Source organism: Gorilla gorilla, chromosome 4 (genome assembly GCF_029281585.2).
Source record: "Gorilla gorilla gorilla isolate KB3781 chromosome 4, NHGRI_mGorGor1-v2.1_pri, whole genome shotgun sequence".
Classification (NCBI taxonomy): Eukaryota; Metazoa; Chordata; class Mammalia; order Primates; family Hominidae; genus Gorilla; species Gorilla gorilla.
The window spans coordinates 10479680-10501867 of NC_073228.2; the positions used below are offsets into that span (position 1 = coordinate 10479680).

The 22188-nt window shown below is 64.1% G+C and overlaps 1 protein-coding gene, 1 long non-coding RNA gene and 1 pseudogene across 8 annotated transcripts in view; 1 reads left to right on the top strand and 2 right to left on the bottom strand.

Annotated features, from left to right (window-relative positions):
- Positions 1–2174: 2174 nt before the first annotated feature.
- On the bottom strand, positions 2175–4035 carry LOC109027049 (uncharacterized; annotated as a pseudogene).
- Positions 2175–22188, bottom strand: part of BAHCC1 (BAH domain and coiled-coil containing 1) — a 76061-nt gene continuing 56047 nt past the window's right edge. For 4 of the 7 annotated variants that reach the window (XM_063705999.1, XM_055389451.2, XM_063706000.1 and 1 more), the window contains exons 11-29: positions 21663–21755; positions 20645–21457; positions 16621–16823; positions 16384–16520; positions 15641–15769; positions 13093–13216; positions 11904–12196; positions 10902–11080; positions 10058–10359; positions 9799–9903; positions 9555–9711; positions 9356–9470; positions 9196–9271; positions 8920–9028; positions 8127–8246; positions 7817–7993; positions 6474–7657; positions 5544–5780; positions 2175–4916 (exon numbers count right to left, since the gene is read on the bottom strand). In XM_063705999.1, coding sequence (XP_063562069.1) covers positions 4710–4916; positions 5544–5780; positions 6474–7657; positions 7817–7993; positions 8127–8246; positions 8920–9028; positions 9196–9271; positions 9356–9470; positions 9555–9711; positions 9799–9903; positions 10058–10359; positions 10902–11080; positions 11904–12196; positions 13093–13216; positions 15641–15769; positions 16384–16520; positions 16621–16823; positions 20645–21457; positions 21663–21755 — 4760 coding nt within the window. In that variant the 3' untranslated portion in view covers positions 2175–4709. The remainder of the gene's footprint in view (positions 4917–5543; positions 5781–6473; positions 7658–7816; positions 7994–8126; positions 8247–8919; positions 9029–9195; positions 9272–9355; positions 9471–9554; positions 9712–9798; positions 9904–10057; positions 10360–10901; positions 11081–11903; positions 12197–13092; positions 13217–15640; positions 15770–16383; positions 16521–16620; positions 16824–20644; positions 21458–21662; positions 21756–22188) is intronic. The other 3 variants (XM_055389454.2, XM_063706001.1, XM_063706002.1) reach the window with 3 other exon arrangements.
- Positions 13213–14985, top strand: LOC115934641 (uncharacterized). The gene is made up of 3 exons (XR_010133701.1): positions 13213–13913; positions 14040–14220; positions 14404–14985. It is a non-coding gene; the product is annotated as an uncharacterized lncRNA (long non-coding RNA).

The following is a 22188-nucleotide window of genomic DNA, read 5'->3' on the forward strand; positions in this document are numbered from 1 at the left end:
ATTCAGCAGTGTGCCCTGCAGGGCTCCTGGGGAGGTCAGACCCTCGAGGTCGGGGGCCCACCTAAGCCTGTCGTCAACCCCACTCGCTGAGCCCGGGTCACCTGCCTCCTGGGCTCAGCCAGACCATTCCTGGGCCCACTGGTGGCACCCCGTTCAGCCAGGCCCCCTCCCCTCTGGCTGTTTCCAGCCCTCAGCCCCACCTGGACCCCTAGTCCAGCCCTGTGCCACCCTTAAAGCCTTTCTCTTGCTGCCAGCTCCTCCCCCCAGGTACCTGTGCCGGCCTGGGCCCTCAGGTGCCTGGCTGGCCTGGCCCCTCTAAACCCTGACCCCCAGGTGTCTAGTTGACCTGGCCCCTCTAACCCTGACCCCCCTAACCCTGACCCCCAGGTGCCTGGCTGGCCTGGGACCTTCAACCCTGACTCCCAGGCTGCAGAACCAGCGCCTCAATTTGACTGCAGACTCTGCTTAGAGCCCTTGGGGCACCCATTGTCAGAGAGAGAGAGAGAGAAGACAGGCTCCACGCTGCTCTCAGGGGCTTGAGATTTGGCCTCTGCCACCCTCTAGCTCTAACATCAGTCCCCTACCTCCCCCCGCCCCCATTAACCACCTGCTGGCCACCCCAGCTGTTCCTTGACTACCCTCTGTCTGCCCTGCTCTGGGCTCTTCCAAGACAGCCCAGGTGTTACTTCTTCCAGGGAGCCCACCTAGACCGCCCCAGGGACAGTCAGTTCTTTGTCTGCTTTGCCAGGTGCGGAAGTCCCCGCTGATCCTGCTGCCACAAGCAACGGGGGGGCGGGGAGCCGCAGTGCTGCCCCACCAGGCCTGGCTCAGCCCCGATACCACACTTTTGGCTGAGATGGGGGTGGCCGACCTTGGAGTTCCATGGGTGAGGTTATCTCAGCTGCGTGGCCCCGGGTGCAGCTGCTGGGCCCCACTGTTTTCATCTCTCCCATCTGCCTGTCATGAAGGTGGGGCTGTGGGCCGCTCACTTCCACTGTGGCTCACTGCTTGGTACACTGCTGGCACCAGGCAGTGCTGGGTGAATGGAGGATTTGAACTTGAGACCTGCTGGCAGAGGTTTCCTGTGGGCTTCCCAGGCAGGTGTCACCTCTCCGGCCTGGGCCTCACCCAGCTCTCTTGCCCCAGAGTCCCTGTCGGCTGCCTGCAGCCTCTCCGTGCGACCTGCTCCGTCAGGCAAGCTCCTGGAGTGGGCAGGAGGTGGCAGCAAGTCCTGGCTCAGGGCTCCAGGAACCGGGGCAACAGCCGCAGGCCTTCCTCCCTGTTCCGGGCTGGATTCTGCCCCAAAAAAGTCACTGAGATCACTGAAGTCAGGGTCTCCTGAGCCCACAGGGAGTGTCTGGCCTCACCCGTCTTTCCTTTCTTGCCACAGAGGACCCCTGACCCAGAAACCTGGTCCAGCAGCCCCCCCTTACTCAGCGCTCGGCCCGGCCAAGGCCTCATCTGCTCCCTGCCCTCGCAGCAGCCCGAGGCACGGCCGGTCCCTGAGCACCTCTCTCCGCACTCACCGGCCCAGGAAGGCGCTGCTGACTCAGGGACTCCGTCCTCCAAGGACCATGTTTCCTGGCCTTGGACGCAGCTGTGACCAGGCACTCAGGGCCCACTGGGACAGATGTGCACCGACTTCATGCAGCTTCCCAAGATCCCGGCGGCAGAGGGGGAACAAGGAGGGTCCTCCACCCCCTGCAAGCATCCGGCTTCCTCTGGGTCTGCAGCCTCATGAACAGGGCTCTCTCCAGCTGGGGGTGCACTCATCTGTGTTCCCACACCCGGGCCGTGGGCCGCCCCTCGCAGGATGGTCATTCACGTCTAAGACCCTGCCCAGCGTGGCGGCTCGGAGACTGCTCTTGCCCTTCGTCCTCTCCAGTGGAATCTACTCTGGCCCTGGACTGGTTCAGGTTGGACAGGGACTGTGAGAGCAACCAGGAAAGGCGCCCTCCTACTGGAGGGACCCCACCCCTAAGACCACTCTGAACCCATTCCGGTCACATGACCCTTTCCTGGCCTGAGGGGCTTCACTTGGGCCAACACAGGGGGCGGTGGGGAGGCCTGGCCCAGAAGCCCCAGCTCTGGGAACGAGAGGCTTCTGCTGAGCCCCCGGAGCCCTGGGGGCCCCCCAGGAGTACCTTGGGACACAGGACCCTGGACCACCGAAAACCTGTACAATAGTCCATATATTTATTCTTAAGCAAGTTATCAATAAAAAATTTGATACTAAAATGCCTTTACATAGAGTCTGCTGCTCATAAAACCTTTGTGTGTTTTTATGTCCATTTTGTTTTTAGTGTTTACATTGAAAAAAAAATCCAACCATCCCCTTAGTTTACACATTTACAGGAATCGTGCCTTCGCCACGTTAACCACGGTGAGAGGGGAGGGGCCACACCATTCACACGCACACAGAAAGAAAGAAAAGGAAAAAACCAGGGACAAAGCGGAACCCAGCAGAAGCGGGACGAGGACGAGGCGGCGGAGCAGAGGATCCAACCTCCGTGGCTGCACCCTCCTCCGCCCTCTCTGGAACTCCAGTGGCTCAGCATTGCCCCCGTGCATTTTTCTTCACTTGACATCGTTCTGATCCCCGAGCCTCAAGCAGGACCTCGTCCAACCACCTCCCCAGACAACCACCGGGAATGAAATATTGCACTCATGCGAGACAAAGGGTAGGCTCGGGGGTGGGAGCGGGGGGCTGGAGGCGGGGACCCCCGACCACAACATAAGCCCCCAGCCTTGAGCTTCCTGGGGAGCCTCTGGGAACGGCCCTTCAGGGGGTCCAGCCAGCAGGTGAGAAACAGGCCCCAATGGGCCCGAGAAAAATAGGGGGCCAAGGGGACCTGGGATTGGGGTGCAGGGCACCCGCCAGCACCCTGCTTCGAGGCCTGTGGTGTGAGGGACACAGAGCTCGTCCTAGAGCAGTGGCTAACTTGGGGGGCTTTCCTGAAGCTCCCGTGGGGCCAGGGGAACCTTAGTGTGGGAGGACATAAGGAGTGTGTGGCCCCCCATGCGTTTCTGAGGCTGAAGGCTGTTGGGCTCAGGTCCAGGCAGCCCTGTCTGTCCTTGGCTGTGGGAGAAGGGGAGGGGTGTGAATTCTCCGGGGATACTGGGGCAGAGCCCTCGAGGGGTGCTAATTGCACCTGGGGCCAGGATTTGGGCTCAGGTGGTCAGGGGGACCCTCATTCTATGCCCCAAGCACTAGCCCATCAGGCCATCTGCCCCACCCAGTGGCACAGAAAAGGCCGAGAAACCTCCAAAGGGGTTGGGGCAGGCAGAGGGGTCCGAGGGCCAGGCAGATTTGGCTGGTGGAAAAGGGGGCCCAGGAAGGGGCCTTCCCCTGCTTGGGGTGGGCCGTGGGGCAGGGCCTGCATTTTATTTTCTTCTCCCCTGGCCACAGCACTGCTGGCCTGGCCTCACCACCATCTACCCAGCAGGCCAGGGGTTTGGGGGCACCAATAAGGTGGGTGGGAAAAGGGGTGTCTTTTGCATGCACTCTGCTCGGGGGTGAGGAGAGAATCTGGCGGGACTGTGAACCTGCCCTCATAGGCCCCGAGCCCTGCTCAGTTCAGAAACCTGGCCATACTGCCCCTTCTCACGGCACCTACTACTTTCAGGAAAGTTAGGACCCCAGGGGTGAGGAGGGGCTCAGAGCTGGGCCCTGCTTCCCGAGTGTGCCAGGGCGGCGAGGGTGAGGGGGGCGAGGGGCCAGCCCCTCCCTGCTCTGGGTGGAGGCCAGACTCCTTGGCCTCAGACCAACTGGCCCCGGAAACAGAAATCAGATATAAGTTGGAATATGATTCAGGAGATACAATCCAAACATTGCTTTTTCTTATCAATACTTTAAAACATTTGTTCATCTTTGTCTTGTTTTGAACACAGCTGAGATGCTCACGGCTGTTGTCACTCCCTGGTCTGGGCTTTGCCTCTTGAATCCTTTCCCCACGGGCCCCTCATCACCACCCCCTGCTCCAACACCTTTTCTAGGAGATGCACTGAAAGCAAATAAACGTGACCGACTTTCATCTTACACGGTCGTCCCCCCCAAGAGATCAGAGGGTGCCGCCAAGGGTCCCACCTGACCCTCCCGTGGCCTCTGCCCCCTGCCCCGAGCTGCCTCTGTCGTCCCAGGTGCCCCCGTTGGAACCCAGCTGGGCTGAGGAGAACAGTGCATTTCCAAAGGAAACCCCAGGACAAAAATCGCCACACACGCGCACACACATACACGCTCACACACACCTTGTCACGCGGATGGGGAAAAACCCTTTTCTACTTTTTTCCATAAAACTTCCCCGCAGAAATACAATATTTACATAGAGAAATAAATAGACAACACACCTGATTTCTGCTTTCCCTGGTGGGAGACAGTCGGAGGTACTAGGGAATATGGCTTGGATTCAAATCTCCCGTGAACTGCCGGTGCGGGAAACGGAGGGCGCTGTGGGTGGGGCAGGCCGGGGACCCATGAGGGCCGCAGCCCGACCCTCCCAGAGGATGGGACGGGACTGGATTCCGACACCTGGAGCGCTCTTTCCAGGGAAAACCGTAAGAATGCCTGGGTCTTGCCCTGTGGGCTTTTGCATATTTGCTCAGACTCGCCCTTGGGAGGCCGGGGCTGCCTCCTGCCCGGTGGCTTGGCCGACGCCAGGCTCCACACACAGGGTCCCTGGCGCAGGTGGGAGGCATCTGCGGTGGGCGGCTCAGCATAGGATGGGCACGCCATCGGCTGTCACCAGGCGCCCGGTGGTGGGGTCGTAGGTGCCCGCCAGGTAGTAGAGGTCCTGCCGGTCCTGGCACTTGCGGCTCCGGGCCATCTGCTCGTACTGCTCGCGCGCCACAACCTGGCACTTGTGGGAGATGGTCTGCACGTCGTTCTCATCCTCGTGGCAGGACTGGTACAGCGCATTCTGGGGGCAAGGTGCGTGGGGCATCAGTGGCCGGCCTTGGTCAGTGCGCCCCTGCCCAGCCAGGAAAGACCCTCCGCCCACCCATGTTCTGTAAGGGTCACCGGATGGACTTCTGTGTGGCCGGAAGACGGGGCCGAGGAACCTGCCAAGGACCAGGTCCAGGCAGCCCTGTCTGTCCAGAGGCCGAGGCCAGAGGCCGAGGAACCTGCCGGGGACCCTCTGGGGGCTGTCGGAGTCAGAGAAATACTAATTTCCCTGAAAGATGGATGCGTCATATGGTCTGGAAAATGGCTTCTTCTCAGAGAGGAGCAGAGGGTGTGCTGAGTGCAATTTCTGTCTCAGGCTGGCACTGGAGGCAGGGAGGGCCCACGGGGTGGGGGCCGCCACACATCCCAGGAGTGAACTGGGCCTGCCGGATGCTGAGCACTGCTGTGGGCCACAGCCCCCCACCATGGGGAGGGACCTGGGAGCCCTGCTCTAGGGCATGCCCATGGGCTGTGCGGCTCCCTGCAGGGCCGTGGTACCTGCTGAGCGGGGGCTGTGTGTTGGGGCACAGTGCTGGCTGCTGTCGTGTCCCCTCCCTGGGGCCCCAAGAGGGGCTGGGCCCCGCACCTGCCCGGGCCTCACCTTGCCGTCGCACTGCCTCTTGCCCAGCTTGGTCTCCTCGGGGTGGTAGAACCACTTGACCTTGACCACCATGTTGCTGCCCCACGACTCCCACATGCTCTCGATGCGGCCGATGTAGGGGAGGTTGGGCCGCCCAGCTGACAGGAAGACGGCACAGTCCCCGACACGCAGGGTCTCCTCGCCCCGCACGATGGCCTTGTAGAACAGCTTCCGGGCCTTCCCCTTCATGCCACGCCGCTGTGGGGGACAGGGGCAGGGTGGCTCTGAGAGGCCGGGGGGCTGTGGGGACAGGTGGCGGCCAGGAGGCATGGAGGGTGTGGTGTGGGTGTGAGTGTGAGTCTGAGTGTGAGTGTGCAGGGCGCCCACAAGGGCAGGAAGCCGCAGCACCGCGGCTTAAGGCCATGGCAGCCATGGATCTGGAGCAGGGGCCGCGCCTCCACGGGGCCCGCACATGGAATCATGACGTCTGGACACTGGATCTGGGACAGGGACATGTGGACAAGACGTTCACCACAGTGTTATTTACGAAGGCAAAAGACCCACGAGTGGCCCCACATGCGCCCCCGAGCAGTGCCCTGGTGAGGACAGATGCAGGCATCTGAGTGCGGGGATACACAGCTCTCCAGCTGGCCACGCCACTTATCGAAGTGGAAAAGTGAGGCCACACCATGCGGAGTGCAGCTCGGGCCCGGCCCGACATGAAGCCATTTCCACTGTCACACAGGCCACGGGCTCCAGCGAGGGGCCAGCGGAAGCGGCTGCCTCACTGGGTCATGGATGGGTCTTTGTTCTTCCCTTGAGTTTTCCACATTTTTTAACTTGAAATCAAGTAGGAAGATGAAAAAGGAGAGGGAAGGGCAGCAGGGGCGCATGAGCCCGCCCTGGTTTCCTTGGGAACCAGGAGCTCCTCCCGCCTCCCGCTGGACCTACCTGGGTGGGATTCCCCGACCACTTCCAGAGCTGCCGGGCGGGCAGGAAGGCTGAGATCTTTGGCCGGTTTTCCACGGAGGGCGGCCGCTGCCTCCGGGAGAGCTCTTTGGCTTTGGAGAAGCTCAGGGCCTCTTTGCGCTTGAGCTTGGATTTGCTGCTGCTGCTGCTGGGGCCTGAGCCCGCACCGGTGCCAGCCACCGTGGCCCTGGACAGGAAGCAGCGCTGGGCATGCGCGTGAGGGCCACTGCCCTTGGAGCGCAGGGCCTCGGGCTGGGCCAGGAGGGTGGGCACGGGGTGGGTGAGGCAGGTCTGCAGCAGCAGAGCCGGGTCCTCGTCGTCTGAGCTGTAGGACGAGTCCTCGTTGTCGGAGGAGCAGAGGCTGGAGGTGGACACGGAGCCTGAGGAGGAGGAGGTGGACGAGCCGGAGGAGGAGGAGGACACGGACAGGCGGGCGAGGAAGCGGGAGGGCACGCCGGCCGCCAGCCCCGGCCCGTCCTCGTCCTCGTCCGAGAAGGAGCTGTGGCAGTCGCTGTCGTAGGGCAGCGGGAACTCTGCCTGGCCCGCGTACTTGCGCAGCGCCAGCCCCATGGGCAGCGGGGGGATGGGTGCCCGCCCCTTCTTGTCCTTGCCCACAAGGGCCGGGTGCACATAGCTGGGGCTGGGCAGGGGCCGCCCGAGCTTGGGGCTGAAGTCCTTGTCCCCCATGAGCAACGCCTTGCAGGTCTTGTTCTTGGGGGAGGTCACACCCTCGTGGTCCAGCTTGACCAGGAACTCACCGCCCGCCCGCCGCCGCCCACCCTTCTCGGCCTCCACCCTCTCGGCCTTCTTGGCCCGCAGCAGCTTGTGGGCTCCCCCGGGGAGGCCCGGCCCGGTCCCCCCGACGAAGGGCGCGTAGGAGCTGGCCAGGCTGCTGAAGGAGTCGGCGCGGAAGCCGTTGCCAAATATGGGCGTGGCCACGCTGTGCACGGGGAACAGGGCCTCGCGGGCCCGCAGCTTCTTGCTGCTGCCGTTGAGCTGGAAGAGGTTCTGCAGCACCCCCGGCCCCTTGCTGGCCGCTGCCACCGCCTTCCGCTTGGTCTGCGCCACCGCGGACCAGCTCAGCAAGGGGCTGCCACGGCGGCCCAGGAAGTGGTCGGAGGCCCCCGTGGGGGATTTGGCACCTGAGGTTAGGAGTTCGGCTTTACCTGAGGGCAAAAGCCCAGCAGAGTCAGCCCCAGCTGGGCCCACAAAGCTGCCTCCACCTGCCCCTCCCCGGACCCTGCCTACCCCACGGGCCTCCTGGTTCCCCCAGCCCCTAGAGGGGGCCTTCCCCGATCCGGATTCTGGGAAGTCCAGTAAAATACCAGCTTTGTCTTTGCTAATGGATTTTTTCCCAGGTGTCTTCAAAGCTTCGGGGCCGTCCTGTGCTTTGGGGGACAGGCTGGGGGTGGCGGCTTCACTAGGCGGGGGTGCCTCACTGGATGGCTTCTTGGTCCTCCGGTAGCTGCTAGACACTAGCAGGGCTGGAGAGGGCTCTGTGCCTGTGGATAGCATGGGCCAAGGGCTTCAGTGCCATGGCTGTGGGGTGACTGCCACCCCAACCCTTCCTTGGGAGCCCGTCTGGACACAGTGGAGCCCAGGCAGGGCCCTGCCCCGTGCAGCTCCCGGGCTCACACTGGATCTTGAAGTCAGGGGGCAGCAGCCTGACGTTGGAGACGGCGATGTGGCCGGTATCCCCATCGTCAAATTCCACCACTACTGAGTCCAGGTCCTCATCTGCGTCACCGGAGGCCCCTGTGGATGGCACACCTGAGCTTGCAGCTGGAACCCCCAGTAGGCGCCCGAAACAGGGAGGCGGGGCTGCCAAAGCCGGTGGGGAGGGTGAGGGGAGGGCTCTGGGGTTCTGCTCCCTGACCACACAGACAGTGGAGCCGCCCTGCAGCCCAGGAGCGGGGGCCTCCTCTCCACCTCCTGCAGTGCCTCCCATGCGATGCCACCGTCACCCCACCCAGCCCGGAACCAGACCTCCCCACACGTGCTGATGCCCACGTGCCCACCTCCCAGCCGAGTCCCACCTGGAGGCGCCTCCCGCCCACCTGGCCACTTGCCTGTGGGACCCTTGAGCCTTTCGCCCTAGGGACCTACATGCCCCTGCCTGTAGTCAGGAGGTTTTGCCCAGGGGAGCTGGTGCCCTCTGACGTACTCTGTGACCCCCAGCAGCAATGCTCTGGGTCCCTTCCTGCTGGGCCCTCTCTGCTTGGCTGGAGGCCGGAGCCCCCACCCTCCCTCCCCACACACCCTGTGCTTTTTCATGGCGCCTGGGGAGCTCATTTTATTGTCGTACTCTGTCTAAGCAGAGAGCTGGTTCTGCCCTCGCCAGCCTCGGAAGCCAGGCTGTAGGGGGGCAGATATGAGCCTGTAGGTCTCAGAGGGGCCTGCCCCAGCCCCCGCTTTGGGTGCAACTTACCCCGGACCACGTTGCCCGGGTACAGACATCGAGACTTCTGACTCCAGTAGGCGCAGACCCGCGTGCCGGGCGGGAGGTACCGGCTGGACTGTGGCCGCACATCGAGAACCTGCAGGAACGCGGGCGATGACCCATGAGCAGGTGGGGCCCGGCCCAGGGCTGCCTGAAAGTCTGGTCCCTGGGCCTGGGAGTGGCTGCGGCCCAGGCCAAGGCCTTCCTTTGTCCTGGGACAAGCCAGCCAGGCCCCTCCCCGGGGCGGGCTGGCCCAGTCCTCACCGCTTCCTGCAGCAGCTGCTCCAGTGAGTAGATCCTCTGCCGGTTGCCCCTCTCGCCCTCGATGACGATGCTATAGCTGGGGGCATTGGGGAATGTGAGGTGCCACGGGTCTCGGTTGCCCTCCAGGCCCCTGCCCTGCCCCACCCTGCCCAGGCCTCACATGTCGGGTGGCTGCAGGGTCCTGACGCTGCCCGCGTACAGCAGGCTATCCTCCTTGGGGATGAGCACGGGCAGCCCGTCCCGCAGGTCCTCCTTGTGGATGGCACACGAGCGCGCTGTGGGCACAAGGTGTCAGCAGCCAGCACGGCCTACCCACCGCCCCTCCCCAGGCAGCTGGCACCCTTCCCGGCCCTGCTCACCCAGGGCGGCGCTCTGCTCTGCGCTCAGGGGGCCGCTGTCCTCCTCCTCTTCCTCCTCGTCCTCCTCCTCTTCCGAGAAGCTGCTGTTGTTGTCGAACTCAAAGTCTTCCTCCACGGCGAAGCTTTCCAGCAGGCGGCTCACGGCCCGGCCCTTGCCCTGGGGGCCAGAGGAGTCAGGCTTGGGTGGGGTGCAGGCGAGGTGCAGGTGGGTGCGCAGTGGGCTTCCAGAGTGGGGGGCTGCTACCTGCTTGCCGGCCTTGTGCTTCACCTTGCTCAGCTTCCGGCCCTTCCCCAGGATGGCCTTGGCGTTGCGTGTGGCCAATGTGATGGACAGGGCCCCGTTCTTCCGCTGTGCGTGGGCAGGCAGAGAAGGGGCTGAGTCAAGGGTGGGACAGCCTCAGGCTGACCCAGAGCTCAGGGGCCGGCGTGCGGGGGAGAGCGGGGAAGGCCTTTCCTCACAGGCACCCACCCTCTCGGCCCAGCACCCCAGAGCCCAGCCTCACCCGCAGCACTGGCTGCAGCACCGTGCCCTTGCGCGTGGCCCTCTTGAGGCGCTCACTGGCCAGCTGGCTGCCCTCCTCACGGCAGGCGAAGGCCCGAGAGGGGCTGAAGAGGGCGTCCCTGCTGGGGGTGGCCCCCGGCTCTGCCCGCAGGCTGCCCTTGGCCTTGCCCTTGGCTTTCTTCTTGCCCAGCGCACCTGGGGGCCTTTGCCCTGGGGCCCGCTCCAGGGTGGTGCCCACCTTGGCCTTCACCGACCGCCTCTTGATCTTGACCTCACTCTCAGGGCTAGACAGGCGGCACGCCCCTGCGGGAAGGAGGGGAGGCCGTCACAGGGGTCCCCATCCTGGAGACCCGGCTGGTTGGGCTGACTGTGCCGGTCCTCCCTCCTGGTTACCCAGCAACCCCTGCCCTCCCCCTCCTGGTTACCCAGCAACCCCTGCCCTCCCTCCTGGTTACCCAGCAACCCCTGCCCTCCCTCCTGGTTACCCAGCAACCCCTGCCCTCCCCCCGGTTACCCAGCAACCCCTGCCCTCCCTCCTGGTTACCCAGCAACCCCTGCCCTCCCCCCGGTTACCCAGCAACCCCTGCCCTCCCCCTCCTGGTTACCCAGCAACCCCTGCCCTCCCTCCTGGTTACCCAGCAACCCCTGCCCTCCCTCCTGGTTACCCAGAAACCCCTGCCCTCCCTCCTGGTTACCCAGAAACCCCTGCCCTCCCTCCTGGTTATCCAGCAACCCCTGCCCTCCCTCCTGGTTACCCAGCAACCCCTGCCCTCCCTCCTGGTTATCTAGCAATCCCTGCCCTCCCTCCTGGTTACCTAGCAACCCCTGTCCTCCCTCCTGGTTACCTAGCAACCCCTGCCTCTCCTTCTTCTTCTTGGCCTTCTGGTTGGCCTCCATCTTGACCACAGAGGAGGGTGAGGGCCCCAGCACGGCCACACTGGCCCCGGCGTGCAGCAGCAGCCCTGCTTCCCTGGGTGGTGCCTCTGTCCCCAGGAGACCCTCGCAGTCCTCACTGTCATAGCCACTGCCTGGGAGAGAAGCAGAGGGGTCCTGATGACTTGATGGTAAGCTATGCCATTGACAGGTGGGGGAGGTGACCCTCTGGGCATGCGGTTATGGCGGGGCTGTGAGTGGAGCCAGTCACCATCACCCTCTGGGCCGCTCTGTGGGGCTGCTTTGGGGGCAGGTGCCTGAGGTCCTGGCCTCCAGCCTGAAGGGATTTGTATGGGTGTGGGGAGGGGTGTTTTTTTCTTATACCCTGGGCAATAGGGCACCCACCTGGCAGGGCTAGGGCCCCCTCCCCAGAAAGTCCCTTCCCCTTTTTCTGCTGTCCTCCGCCCAGATGGCCCTCTGCCCCTCCCCCAGCCCCAAGCGGCCCTCCCTTTGTTCTTTCTCAGGCGTCTGAGACCTTGGGGGAAGGGGCTGGCAGGAGAAAGGAAGCTTCTATTTTTCTAGGCTCCTGTTTCTGGACACACGTGTTTGCTGGGTGGGGGTCAGATAACGCCTCGGGGTCAGCTCAGCCGGATGCTACAGTCACAGGGGCTGGGGCCGTTGAAAGGGCTATTTTTAACCTGGATGCTTCCAGGGGGTTCCTTCCTTCCCCTTCGGCCCTGACATGGGGGTGAGGCATGCTGAGAGCCACTGAGCTCTGCCTGGGGATGGGGGTCTCCTTCCGTGAGACCTTCATCTCCTTCCCCAGCCTGTTCGGTGAAAACGTCTCCTTGGACCTGTCACACCCCACAAGCCATGACCCAGCCCTGGTGGCGGCCATGAACCTGCCGCCCCCTCCTCCAGCCCCCGAGTGACCACGACCGGGGCTCCTGGCAGTGGCCACTCACGCCAGCAACTTGCCTGCCTCCTGGGACGCAGCCACGGAGGGCTGGGCTGGGCACCTGGGTGTCTCCCGGCTGCCGTGGCCCTTGGGCTGTGGGTGCCGTGTGGCCCCAGACACCTTGGCACTCTTGGCTCGGGACAGCTTCTCCCGGATGCGCCCCCCGGGGGTAGCCTCCTTCTGCTGGAAAGAGCTGAGGCCTGTGGGCAGCCCTTTGCTCTTGACCTTGGGTTTCAGCTGGGCCACCCTGTGGGCCACGGAGGGCGCCAGCCCGCCCTGACAGCTGCTCTTCTTACACTGCACCTTCTCCTGTGAACAGGGAGGGGCAGCTGCACTCTCAGGGCGCCCTCTGCAAACCACAGCCCCTGGGCAGTTAGGTGCCTCTCTGTTGATGCCCGGCTCAGAACTGGTACCTCAAGGCCCCTGCCCTCGATCCACAGGGGCTGAAGGGATGTCTGGCCCAGAGACACAGGGCCTGCCCCTGGAGCCTACGCTGCAGCCTTTCCCACACACCCCACTGCCCACCAACTGCCCACCCCACGTAGGGGACATGGAGGAGGCTGAGGGCCCAGTGGCTGTGGGTTGTGGGGCCAGGCTGTTAGCTTTTCTAAAGGGAGGGATAAAACAGCATCTGGGCAGAAGGATCAGCCCCCTGGGCAGACAGGTGAAGTATGCTGGGGCCCACGTCTCACCAGCCCCGCCGAGGCCACGGAGAGAGGAGGGGCAGGAGGCACCTGTTGTGCCAAGAAAGAAGGGGTGTCGGCAGCCGAGAGAGCCCCCACCATGCCAAGAAGAAACAGGGTGCCAGCAGCGTGGGGAGCCCCCCCACACCAAGAAGAAAGGGGGTGCCGGCAGCCGGAGGAGCCCCCGCCACACCAAGTGTGCCCTGGGCCACCTGAAGAAAGGCAGGGCCTCACTCCAGGGAGTCTCTGTGAGCAGAGTGTAGCCTCGGCATTTGCTTTCCTGCTGGAGTGAGACGAGGAGGGTGGAGTGACGTGGGCAAGTGGCGGCAGGGCCACCCGGTCAGACCTTCCTGTGTTACACCGCAGGGTCAGGCTCCTCCTCCTGCTGTCGGCGCTCGGAGCTCCCCAGCCTTGGTTTGCTCATCTGAGCAATGGGTTTCGGCACAGGGCTGGGGAGAGTCTGCTACCTGCCAGGAAGGGACCTGAAGGGCCCTGGGGCAAGGCGGGCGCCTCGGCACTCACCACGGAGGCGGTCTGCAGGCCCGCATAGACGCTCCTCTCCAGCTTGCTTCGCTTCTTCGCAGGCTCGCCCCCACTGCCTCCTCGCAGCTCCGCGCACAGCAGACCCAGGCTTGTCCGCACCGCCCTGGGGGCATGGGGTGGTGGGTGCAGGGCAGATGCAGGCCTGGCCGCCCCAGCCTTGTCCCCCTACTGTCTCTGTAGTGGGTCACACTGTGAGTCACCCTCCTCCAAGGGCCCCACGTCTCGGGCAGACAGAGCCGGGGGCGAGGGGCCCCGGGGGCTGAGCCAGCTCTGACCTCCCCTGAGCACCTGCCTGCAGCCAGCCCCTCTGCCTGCCAACCACCGGCCCTCCGCAGTCCCTATATCCTCAAATCCACCCCATCCCCCACTTGGCTATACTGGAAGTGGACACGCTTCTGTTACCCAAATCCCATCCTTCCAGCCTGATAGGAAGGAACGCCCTGGCAGTGCTGTCTGGTGCTAGCCACAGCGACCCAGAGGCCAGGTGTCGGGGGCTGGGGCCGGTGAGGGCTCTGAGGGGCCGCCCAGTGCTCAGGAGCCAGGGCTCTGCTGCTACTAGGGCCTGAGTGGGGCTGCAGCCCCAGCCTTGGCACCTGGAACAAGGGACAGCCACACGTGCGCCTGTCTGAGTCTGGGGCAGGGCTTATACAGGCCGGGCCCGGCCCTTGGCGTGTGTTCAGGGCCTGATGCTACCACCCCTAGAAGTGAGGCAGGCACCAGGCAGGTTTGTGAGAACTACATCCACATTTCTGCCACAGCTGGAAGAGGACGCGCCAACCGGAGTCCCACCAGGGGCGGGGGTAGGGGCGGGCGGGTGGGGCGGGGTGGGGGCGGTGTCCAGAGAAGCCTGGGCTTTCCCCTGAGTCCCCAGGGACCCCGTTGCCGGGCTCAGGCCCTCTCAGGAGCCCATTCTGTCCTCCACGCAGGTCTTAAGGATGGAATTCTGCATCCTTGGCCCCTCCCAGATGGAGCCCTGGACACTGCGGAGGCTGAGCCTCAGCATTCCCCATGCCCCAGAGCTGTGCTGTCCCCCAGGCTGGGAGCTGGGGCAGAAGTCAACTCCAGCCTACATGGGCCCAGCAGCTACCTCCAGATGCCCCAAAACAGGTCCCACCTGATCCCCCCACATCCCGGGCTCCCCATCTTGTGTGGGTGACCCACCCTCCCCAGAACCTCTCACTGCCCCATTTCACATGGAGAAGCCAAGGCTTGGGGAGTCTCTCTGCCTGTTCTTGGCTAGACAGGGGCTGGGGGCTTGGCCTCTCACCTTTCAACCCCCCCTGCCCACAGGTGCAAAGGGATACCCAGCTGCTCATGAAAATGAATCCCAGATGGAGACAAAGAGCCCTGCCTAGCCCTGGCCTGGCGTGGCCGGATGTCCCTTTCCACCTTCCTGCTCACAGAGGAGGCTGGGCATCTGAGGCCTGAGGGGCCAGGCAGGAAGCCATGGGCCACAAGGCACCCCTGGGCCCCCGCTCCCTGACTTCCTGCATGGTAGAAGGCCCGTCCCGGGGCCAACTGCCTCTGCCACCACTGCCTGGATGAGTGAGGGCAGGAGGTGGAAGGGTGAGGTGGGGCCCTGACCCTCAGGAAGAGGGGTCCTGGACTCAGTTTCCCTCCCTGTCCTGAGGCTGCTGCCTTCTAGCCAGATCCTGGCTTCCAGGGGCCCTGTCCTGCCCAGCAGTTCCCACAGTGCTGGCTGGTTCTCAAAGGGAGACCCCAGGAGACCCCCCCAGGAGACACCTGGGCAGGGCAGGGGCAGCTCTGGGGGGGGCAGCCATATGGTGACCCCTCCACTGCCCACAGCCACACAGCCCCTCCCCGTAACCTTCTCTGCATTTGCTAATGTTTTGTGACATAAAGCCCTGAGATTAATTTTTTGCCTCTGTCTTAATTGAAGGAACCATTTAGTGCCGATTTAACTATTATTACCAAATCATCAGGATTGATGCAGTGCGCACACGCACGCGCCAATCGTGTTTGGAGGAGCTCGGAGGATTTATGCAAATGGGCCTGCCGGGAGAGGCAATTTGTAGCCGAGAAGGACAATTATACCAGGCCCGGGAGTGCGCCAACGACTGCGCCGGGCGGGTAATGGATAATAACGTCGCGCCGGCAGCCGTGAGCAACGCCACAGCGTGACCAACGACTTTATACGGTGCAGATAAAGAGGCCTGCACGCAACACCGCCTCACACTCCAGGGGGGCCAGGCGGGGCACGGGTGGGGACGATGTCACAGCCAGGTGTGCAGAGCAGGCGTGGCTGGGCCTGGGGGCCGTGACTTCCAGAGGGGGACCCGGGCCAGGGTGGTGCTGGGAGCTGCCAGAAGGGCAAAGCCTGTCCGGAGCAGGGCTCTGCCTGCTGGTCACTCTCGATGGTCCAGGAAGGGCAGGGCCAGGCCTTCAGAGTAGGTGTGAAGGGGCACCAGCAGCCTGGAAGCCTCAGGGGAGCCTGGACCCTGCTCCCCAGCCTGGAGGGCCCAGGGCCGGCCACACGCGCCCTGCCATGCCAGTGCCCAGGACTCACTTGACTTTCTTGCCATCGCTCCTGGGGAGCGGCCCCGTGGGACGTGGGGCAGGCAGCGAGCTTGAGTGTTTGCGCTTCCTCGGCCGGCCAGGCCCCCGCCGTGCAGGGCTCCGTGAGCTCTCGTCTCTCCTGGGGGCCGCAGGGGGGATGGTCAGAGGCTCATGCACAACCCAGCTCCCCGACAAGGTTCCAGCCGAGGGCATTGGCCTTCGAGGGCTACTGGGTGCGGGGAAAGATGCGGCCCAGACTCGGCCTGGGGAGCCTGACCCCTCACACAGAGGGCAAGGCCAACCAGGGCCCCCACCGCCCCCACCTCCTACCATTCACACACACTGGTCAGGTGGTGCCCCTGCCCTTGTTGCAACTGTGGGGTGTCCCCTCCCCCAGAGAAACCCCCAACTTCTGCCCTGGCCCCACAGCACCCCCAGTCCTCCCTACTCCCCCTTCTGCCACTGTCCCCTCACCCGCCACCCTGCGGCCAGCCTCCTGCCACACCAGGCTCTGACAAGCGGCTCTTCCACAGACCCCTGGCCCTGCCGCTTGGTCTCGCTGCTGGCCGAATGCCTCCCTCCTTGGGCCCCACTGCCTCTGGGGGGCCTCCCCAATGGACCCCAGTGTCTGCCCACAGGTAGGGGGCAGAGCCCAATCCTGGCCTGTTCCCACATTGGCCCCAGCACCGCAGGCGCCTCCCGGGGGTGGGGGTGCTGCGACCCTCCCAGGCCCCCCCGCCACGCTGGGCGTACTCATGGTCGTGCCTGCGCTGCAGGCGGGCCAGCTCCCGCTGCTTCTCCTTGTACCGCCGCTGCAGCTCCGCCAGCTGCACGCGCATCCCCACCTCCTGCGTGTCCAGCCGGTCGATGGCGGCCTTCAGGGGGCACACCTGGTGGATGGGGCACAGGGGCCTGTGAGCCCGGCCAGGGCCCAGGCTGGGGCTCTGTGGCAACGCACTGGGCAACGTGGGCACTGGGACCTCCACTCACAGGCTTGGTCTTGGGGGTCCAGGTGTCCTTGCGCTGCAGGATCTGCATGCGGGGGGTGAGCCTGGGGCCGCTGCAGGGGTTGGCCGTGGGCGGCTGCGCTGGGGCAGTGGAGCTGTCCAGGCCAGCGGCCTCCACCAGGGACCAGGCTGTGGCCAGCGTGGCCAGGTGCTGCAGGTTGAAGGCTAGCACGTCCTCTTCCTCCTCTGTGGCATGGGAAGGTCAGCATGGGCATAACTGGGCACACACTGCCCCTCACAGGCTCTTGATGTCAGCCCTGGCCCCCTGAAGCCACCCAGCCTTGAAGACCGGGATGAGGGTCAGGAGACCGGGAAGAGTGAGGTGGGCACCAGGGCTGACACCCAGCACCCCTGTTTTGCTGCATACTGGGGAGACACTCCCTTGGTGGTAAGGCAGGGCCAGCTGGGAGGACCCACGGGGCAGGGTCCTCTGCGTCACAGAGCAAGACAGGCCCCAAACCATCCAAGTAAAAGCAAGCTGCTTGTTACAGCTTCTAACAGAAATGCCTGTGTGTCCCCCCACCGGGGGGGCCCTGCTTCGAACGGCAGCCCTGGGAAGGGACACTCTGGGGCCCTCAGAGACACAGGCAGTGCTACAAGAGCCCACTGAGGCCTCGAGCACAGAAGCTGCTGAAGTTCAACCAAGTTGAATGCTGTGGCTCAAGCCTGAGGTTCCAACAGGCGTCTGTCTACGTGGCTTCAACCAAGTTCAAAGTCACGTGGAGAGATGGCTTTGGAACCAGGGGCTTCAGCACCTGGGCATCACTCCACCCAGGTGGTGGAGGCTGGCGTCCCCCAGCAGCTAAGACCTGCCATTGCCTGTCCATCTGCCCATCAGTCCTTCCGTCCACTCGCCTGTGTGGACACCTAAAGAGCAATGGCTGCAGGGAGGCCAGTGGTCAGTGCAGAGGGAGGGGACAAGTCCCCTCGATACCTTTAAATTTGAGACAGGGTCTCGCTTTATTGCCCGGGCTGGAGTGTGGTGGCTCCATCACGGCTCACTGCAACCTCGAACTCCTGGGCTCCAGTACCCTCCCACCTCAGCCTCCTGGGTAGCTGGGACCCCAGGCCCTCGATTCCTTGTGAGGAGGGCAGCGGGCAGGGGTTTCTGGATGCAGTCTCATCTGCTGTGACCCTTCTCAGAGGAGCAGCCACCATTCCTCCATCCTCCCTCAGAGCACCAAATCCCTGCCCCTGCCCGGTCTCTGAACACAGCGCTGGGCTCTGCCAAGCCCTTTCCAGCACGCTCCAGCCCTGGGGCAGGCAGGAGGGCCATGGGCTGAACACAGGTCAGGAGGGAGGGGCTGCCAGGGCCGCATCCTCTGGGACCTCAACCTGGGGGCAGGGACGGGGGAGCTACCCTCACAGTGACCGCAGGAACAGCGGCAGCCCAACAGCCCAGGCAGTGGCCTGGGGAAGGGACGGCCCATCTTGGGGTCAGAGCATGGGCCAGCAGAGGCTGGCGTCCATGCAGGGTCGGGCCCAGGTTGGGGACTCAGGGCCTGAGTAGGGGAAGCCAGCCCTGGGGGCCGACCACAGAGACCAGGAATGGGGTCCCCATGGGCTGATCCCACAAGCACATCCAGCAGGAGACAGGGGCCAGACACCTTGCAGTGGGGATGGGCGGTTATGGCCAGGAAGGCAGGAGAACTGCGGAACCCCTGTGGGGTGAGTAGAGGTGCTGGTATCCCCTGGGAAAGCCCAGGAGCAACGATAGCCTCACAGCAATGAGCACCCCAAACCTGGTCTCTGCCTCAGAACCCCACGCTCCACTTAACGGACCGGGGCTCCCCAGAGACATGGCTCATCTCAGCCAGAGGCAGGAGTGTGGGAGAACCTCATCCACGATGGGACAAATCAGCGCCTGACAGCTGGGGCATGCACCTGAGATTCCACCAAAGGCACTGACCTGAGCGCCCAGGCTGGGGCACTCCATGGTGCGTGGCCGCTTCCCTCAAGTACGGGGAGGGCCAGGGGGCCACAAGCCCAGACCAAGGGTTGATCCATCCCCAGAAGTCATTACTAAGAAGCCAGGAGGTGCTCGGAGGGGCAGATGCTGGGGTGCAAAGCTCTGGACTGAGACCACAGATCTGGTGGGGACCATGGGAACACTCAGGCTGCTGGGTCCAGGATCCGCAGGGAATGGGAGGGGGAGAGAGGGCCGAGGGGGGTGGGCTGAGCAGCTGCTGTCATCAGCAGCTGGGGAGGCACATCTGCAGGCCCCTTCCACTGAAGGCCCCAGGTCTCCTGGGGTCACTGCAGTTGGCCAGAAGCCCCTCTGTGCCTCCCCTGCCCTTGCAGGCTACAGGCGTGTGGCTCCCACGTGGCCTCACCCAGATGGTTCTGCCAGTCCTGGGAGCTCTATGCTTGCCCGGCCCCGATGCTGGGGGCTTTTTCCCCACTTTCCCCTCTGCAAATCCTGCTGTCTGGCACAGGACAAAACCAACCTCCTAATTAATTTCAATCGAAGTGGTCGCTACACTTGTAGGGATCAGCTCTGACCCCAGCAGCTGCACAGACCTGCCCATTAACTGGGACAAGGGGAGGGCAGGGGCAGGGGTGGGGGACCAGGGGGGGACCATGAGGTGGAGACCCGGAGGGCAGAGCTGGCCCTGACTCCACTTCTGCACACCCTGGGGATTGGGACACCTGGCCTGGCCGGAGTGTGACAACATCCATGCTGGGTTAAGCCACATGGCCCGCCACCCGGGACACGTGGTCTACACATGAGTATTCATGCAGTGAACAGGCTCCTGTCCTGCAGGCATTCACACAGGCAGACCGGCCACTCTGGCCATACACACGGGACCTGCTATCTACTGACGCCTCCTCATGCTGCCAGGTGAGGGTCCCTGAGACCCTCCCACGGCGGGTCCCTGGCAGCTCAGGCCCTGCCCCAAGGTGCCTCCACCTCGCCCTATCTACCTTCTCATACACTGCCAGCTGGAGGCCCAAGGGAGGGCCTCTGGGGGGGTCCAGGTGGAGCCCACCCTGATAGGACTCCAAGCTTCCTCAAACCCTCTGCACAGCCCCGCCCAGAAGCAGGGACTCTGGGCCAGATACCCCTGAGGGCAGGCAGCTCCCAGCACTGCGGAACCACCCCTGCCGCGTGCGGGCCAGCAGCCTCATCCAGCACAGGGTGACCACGGGCCCCTGGGGAAATGCACTGTTTGAGAACATTCTCTTCATCGCGGTGGTGAGCTTTATGCATCCAGAAAGCAGTGGCCGAGCCCTGAAGACTGTCAGCTTCATGCTATCAACAACCACGGCACCGTGCCTGGCTGGGGGACGCCCTCCACCCCAGGGCTTTCTCTGGGGTCCACAAGGAAGACGGCAGGAAGCGGGGGCTTTCCCAGGAGCACTGGACCGCAGGGAGTGCCCAGACCAAGGCCCAGGGTGGACTAAGCAGACACCTGGCCCTCGGGTGTCCCAGGTGCTCTGGACCCGCCCACTGTTGTCCGGCTGTCCTTGGGGCCCCTGGGTGGGCGGAAGAGCCCAGGAGCTCCCAGTCCCACAGGCCTCCCTGCAGCAGGAGCCCCAACCTCCTGCCCCCTTCCCTGGGCCTGAAACGGGGAGCCGACGGTTCCTGAACTGGACCCCGCAGGCCAGGGTAGCAGCCGTGGAGGCTGAGGAGATGGAGGCCTGGCAGAGCAGGAGGCAGGCGGCAGGCGGCAGGCTCTCCTCTCCCCTTGCCAGGACGCGGGCCCCTGTTCAGCCACTTCCAACAGGAGGTGCTGCCCGAAAGGCCCTTCCTCTGAAACCACCATGGAGGTTAGTCCTGCTCCCAGGGCCCCACCTGGGATGGAGGGATTCGGAGATGGCACACCTGCCTCGGACTTCCATGGACGAGGGACGGCAAGGGGAGGCGGACACTCTCCAGGGGACCCACCACACTTTGGGGACAACTCAGCGGGGCCCAAGGCTGCCGTCTGGCCAGGTGACCCTGAGGCAGGCCTGCGGGCCCCACCGCTGGGACTCTGGGGGGTGGCAGCAACCACCGGGCTTACCTGGCACAACCCTCTCACTCCTCTGCCGCTGGATTGCCAGGTCAGCCAGCTCGCTGAGCAGAGCGATCCCATGAATCCCTGAGCTATGGGGCAGGGGGACTGTGCTGGGGGGCCCAGAGGCCGCTGGGGGCTGAGGGTCCGGTGGGCTGTCGCTGGGCAGGTCCCCCAGGTTGATGGTGGCGGCCACCAAGGCATCCAGGCCTGGTAGCGCCCTGGGTGGGTGGCTGTTGTTGGGAGCTCCGCCACAGTCCTCCTCTGAGTCCTCCATGCTCTGCTGCCCCAGCTCGTCTTCCTCCAGCTCGTCCTCCTCAGGGGCCGGCTGCTCCCCCTCGTCCTCAAGGGCACCCAGACTCCCTGCTCGCTGCTCCAGGACTTGGGGGGAGGCCCCTGACGAGGGCCCCTGCTCTCCCTCCTCCCTGCTCCTCTCTTCTCGTGCCCCTCCCTGAGTAGAATGAGCCTGGCCGGTGGCCTCGGGGCCCCCTGCCTCGAGGAGGGCCCCACATTGCAGTTCTTGTAGCCCCTCAAGTGGGCTGGGGTCCGCTGCCTTCCCCTGGGGTCCCCGCTCGGCAGGGTAAGGGGTGGCGGCAAGGTCCTGGGTGGCCTCCCTGGCCCCTGAGAGCAGCCCGGGCTCCTCCAGGCTCCTGGGGCTGCAGGGAGGCGGCTCCCCAGGCAGGAATGTCCTTGTGGGCTCAGGCTGGGCCCCCAGGGCGGCGGTTTGCATAGTTTCAGGGTCCTCGAGGTTAGAAGAGTGCACGTCTGAGGGTAGGGAGAAGCCCAGGCCAGCCACGGGGCGCAGGTATCCGGGAGGCAGGTCTGCAAAGGAGGGGACAGGTCAGCAGGGAGCTGGGAGTGGTGGTGAGGGGGTGTCCTGAGATAGGACGGAGGACAGTGGCCTCGAACCCTCAGACCCAAGCCCGTGAAGAAGGGTCCTGGGCTAGCTGCAGGTCTGCAAGACTGGTGGCGGGGAAAGTGTTACGTTAATTAAGGGGGCAACCTGGCTGGGTGCAGTAGCTCACACCTGTAATCCCAAAACTTTGGGAGGCTGAGGTGGGTGGATCATTTGAGGCCAGGAATTCGAGACCAGCCTGGGCAACAGAGTGAGCACGTGCCACTACAAAAAAATTAAAGAACAATGAGCTGGGCGTGGTGGTGCATGCCTGTGGTCCAAGCTACACAGGAGGCTGAGGTGGGAGGACGGCTTGAGCCCAGGAGGCCGAGGCTGCAGTGAACCATGTTCGCGTCACTGCACTCCAGACTGGGCGACAGAGGGAGACACCCTGTCTCCAAAAAAAAAAAAAAAAGTGTGAGCAGCCTGAGGCTGGGCCCTCATTCCCCCAAAGAGTGGCCCTAAAGCTCCCCCCAACAACCCTGGCTGCCTGGGCTGGGGGTGGCCTCAGGAGCCATCTCTGGCATGGTGTGCTGTGGGTAACCAGAAAGGGGGGAATTTGTAAAACATGATGCTTTAATCAGGGTTTTCCCTGAACCAGAACAAGCCAGCAGCATGTCAGAGGCATCACGTCCCATTAACTGCAAAAAAAAAGAAA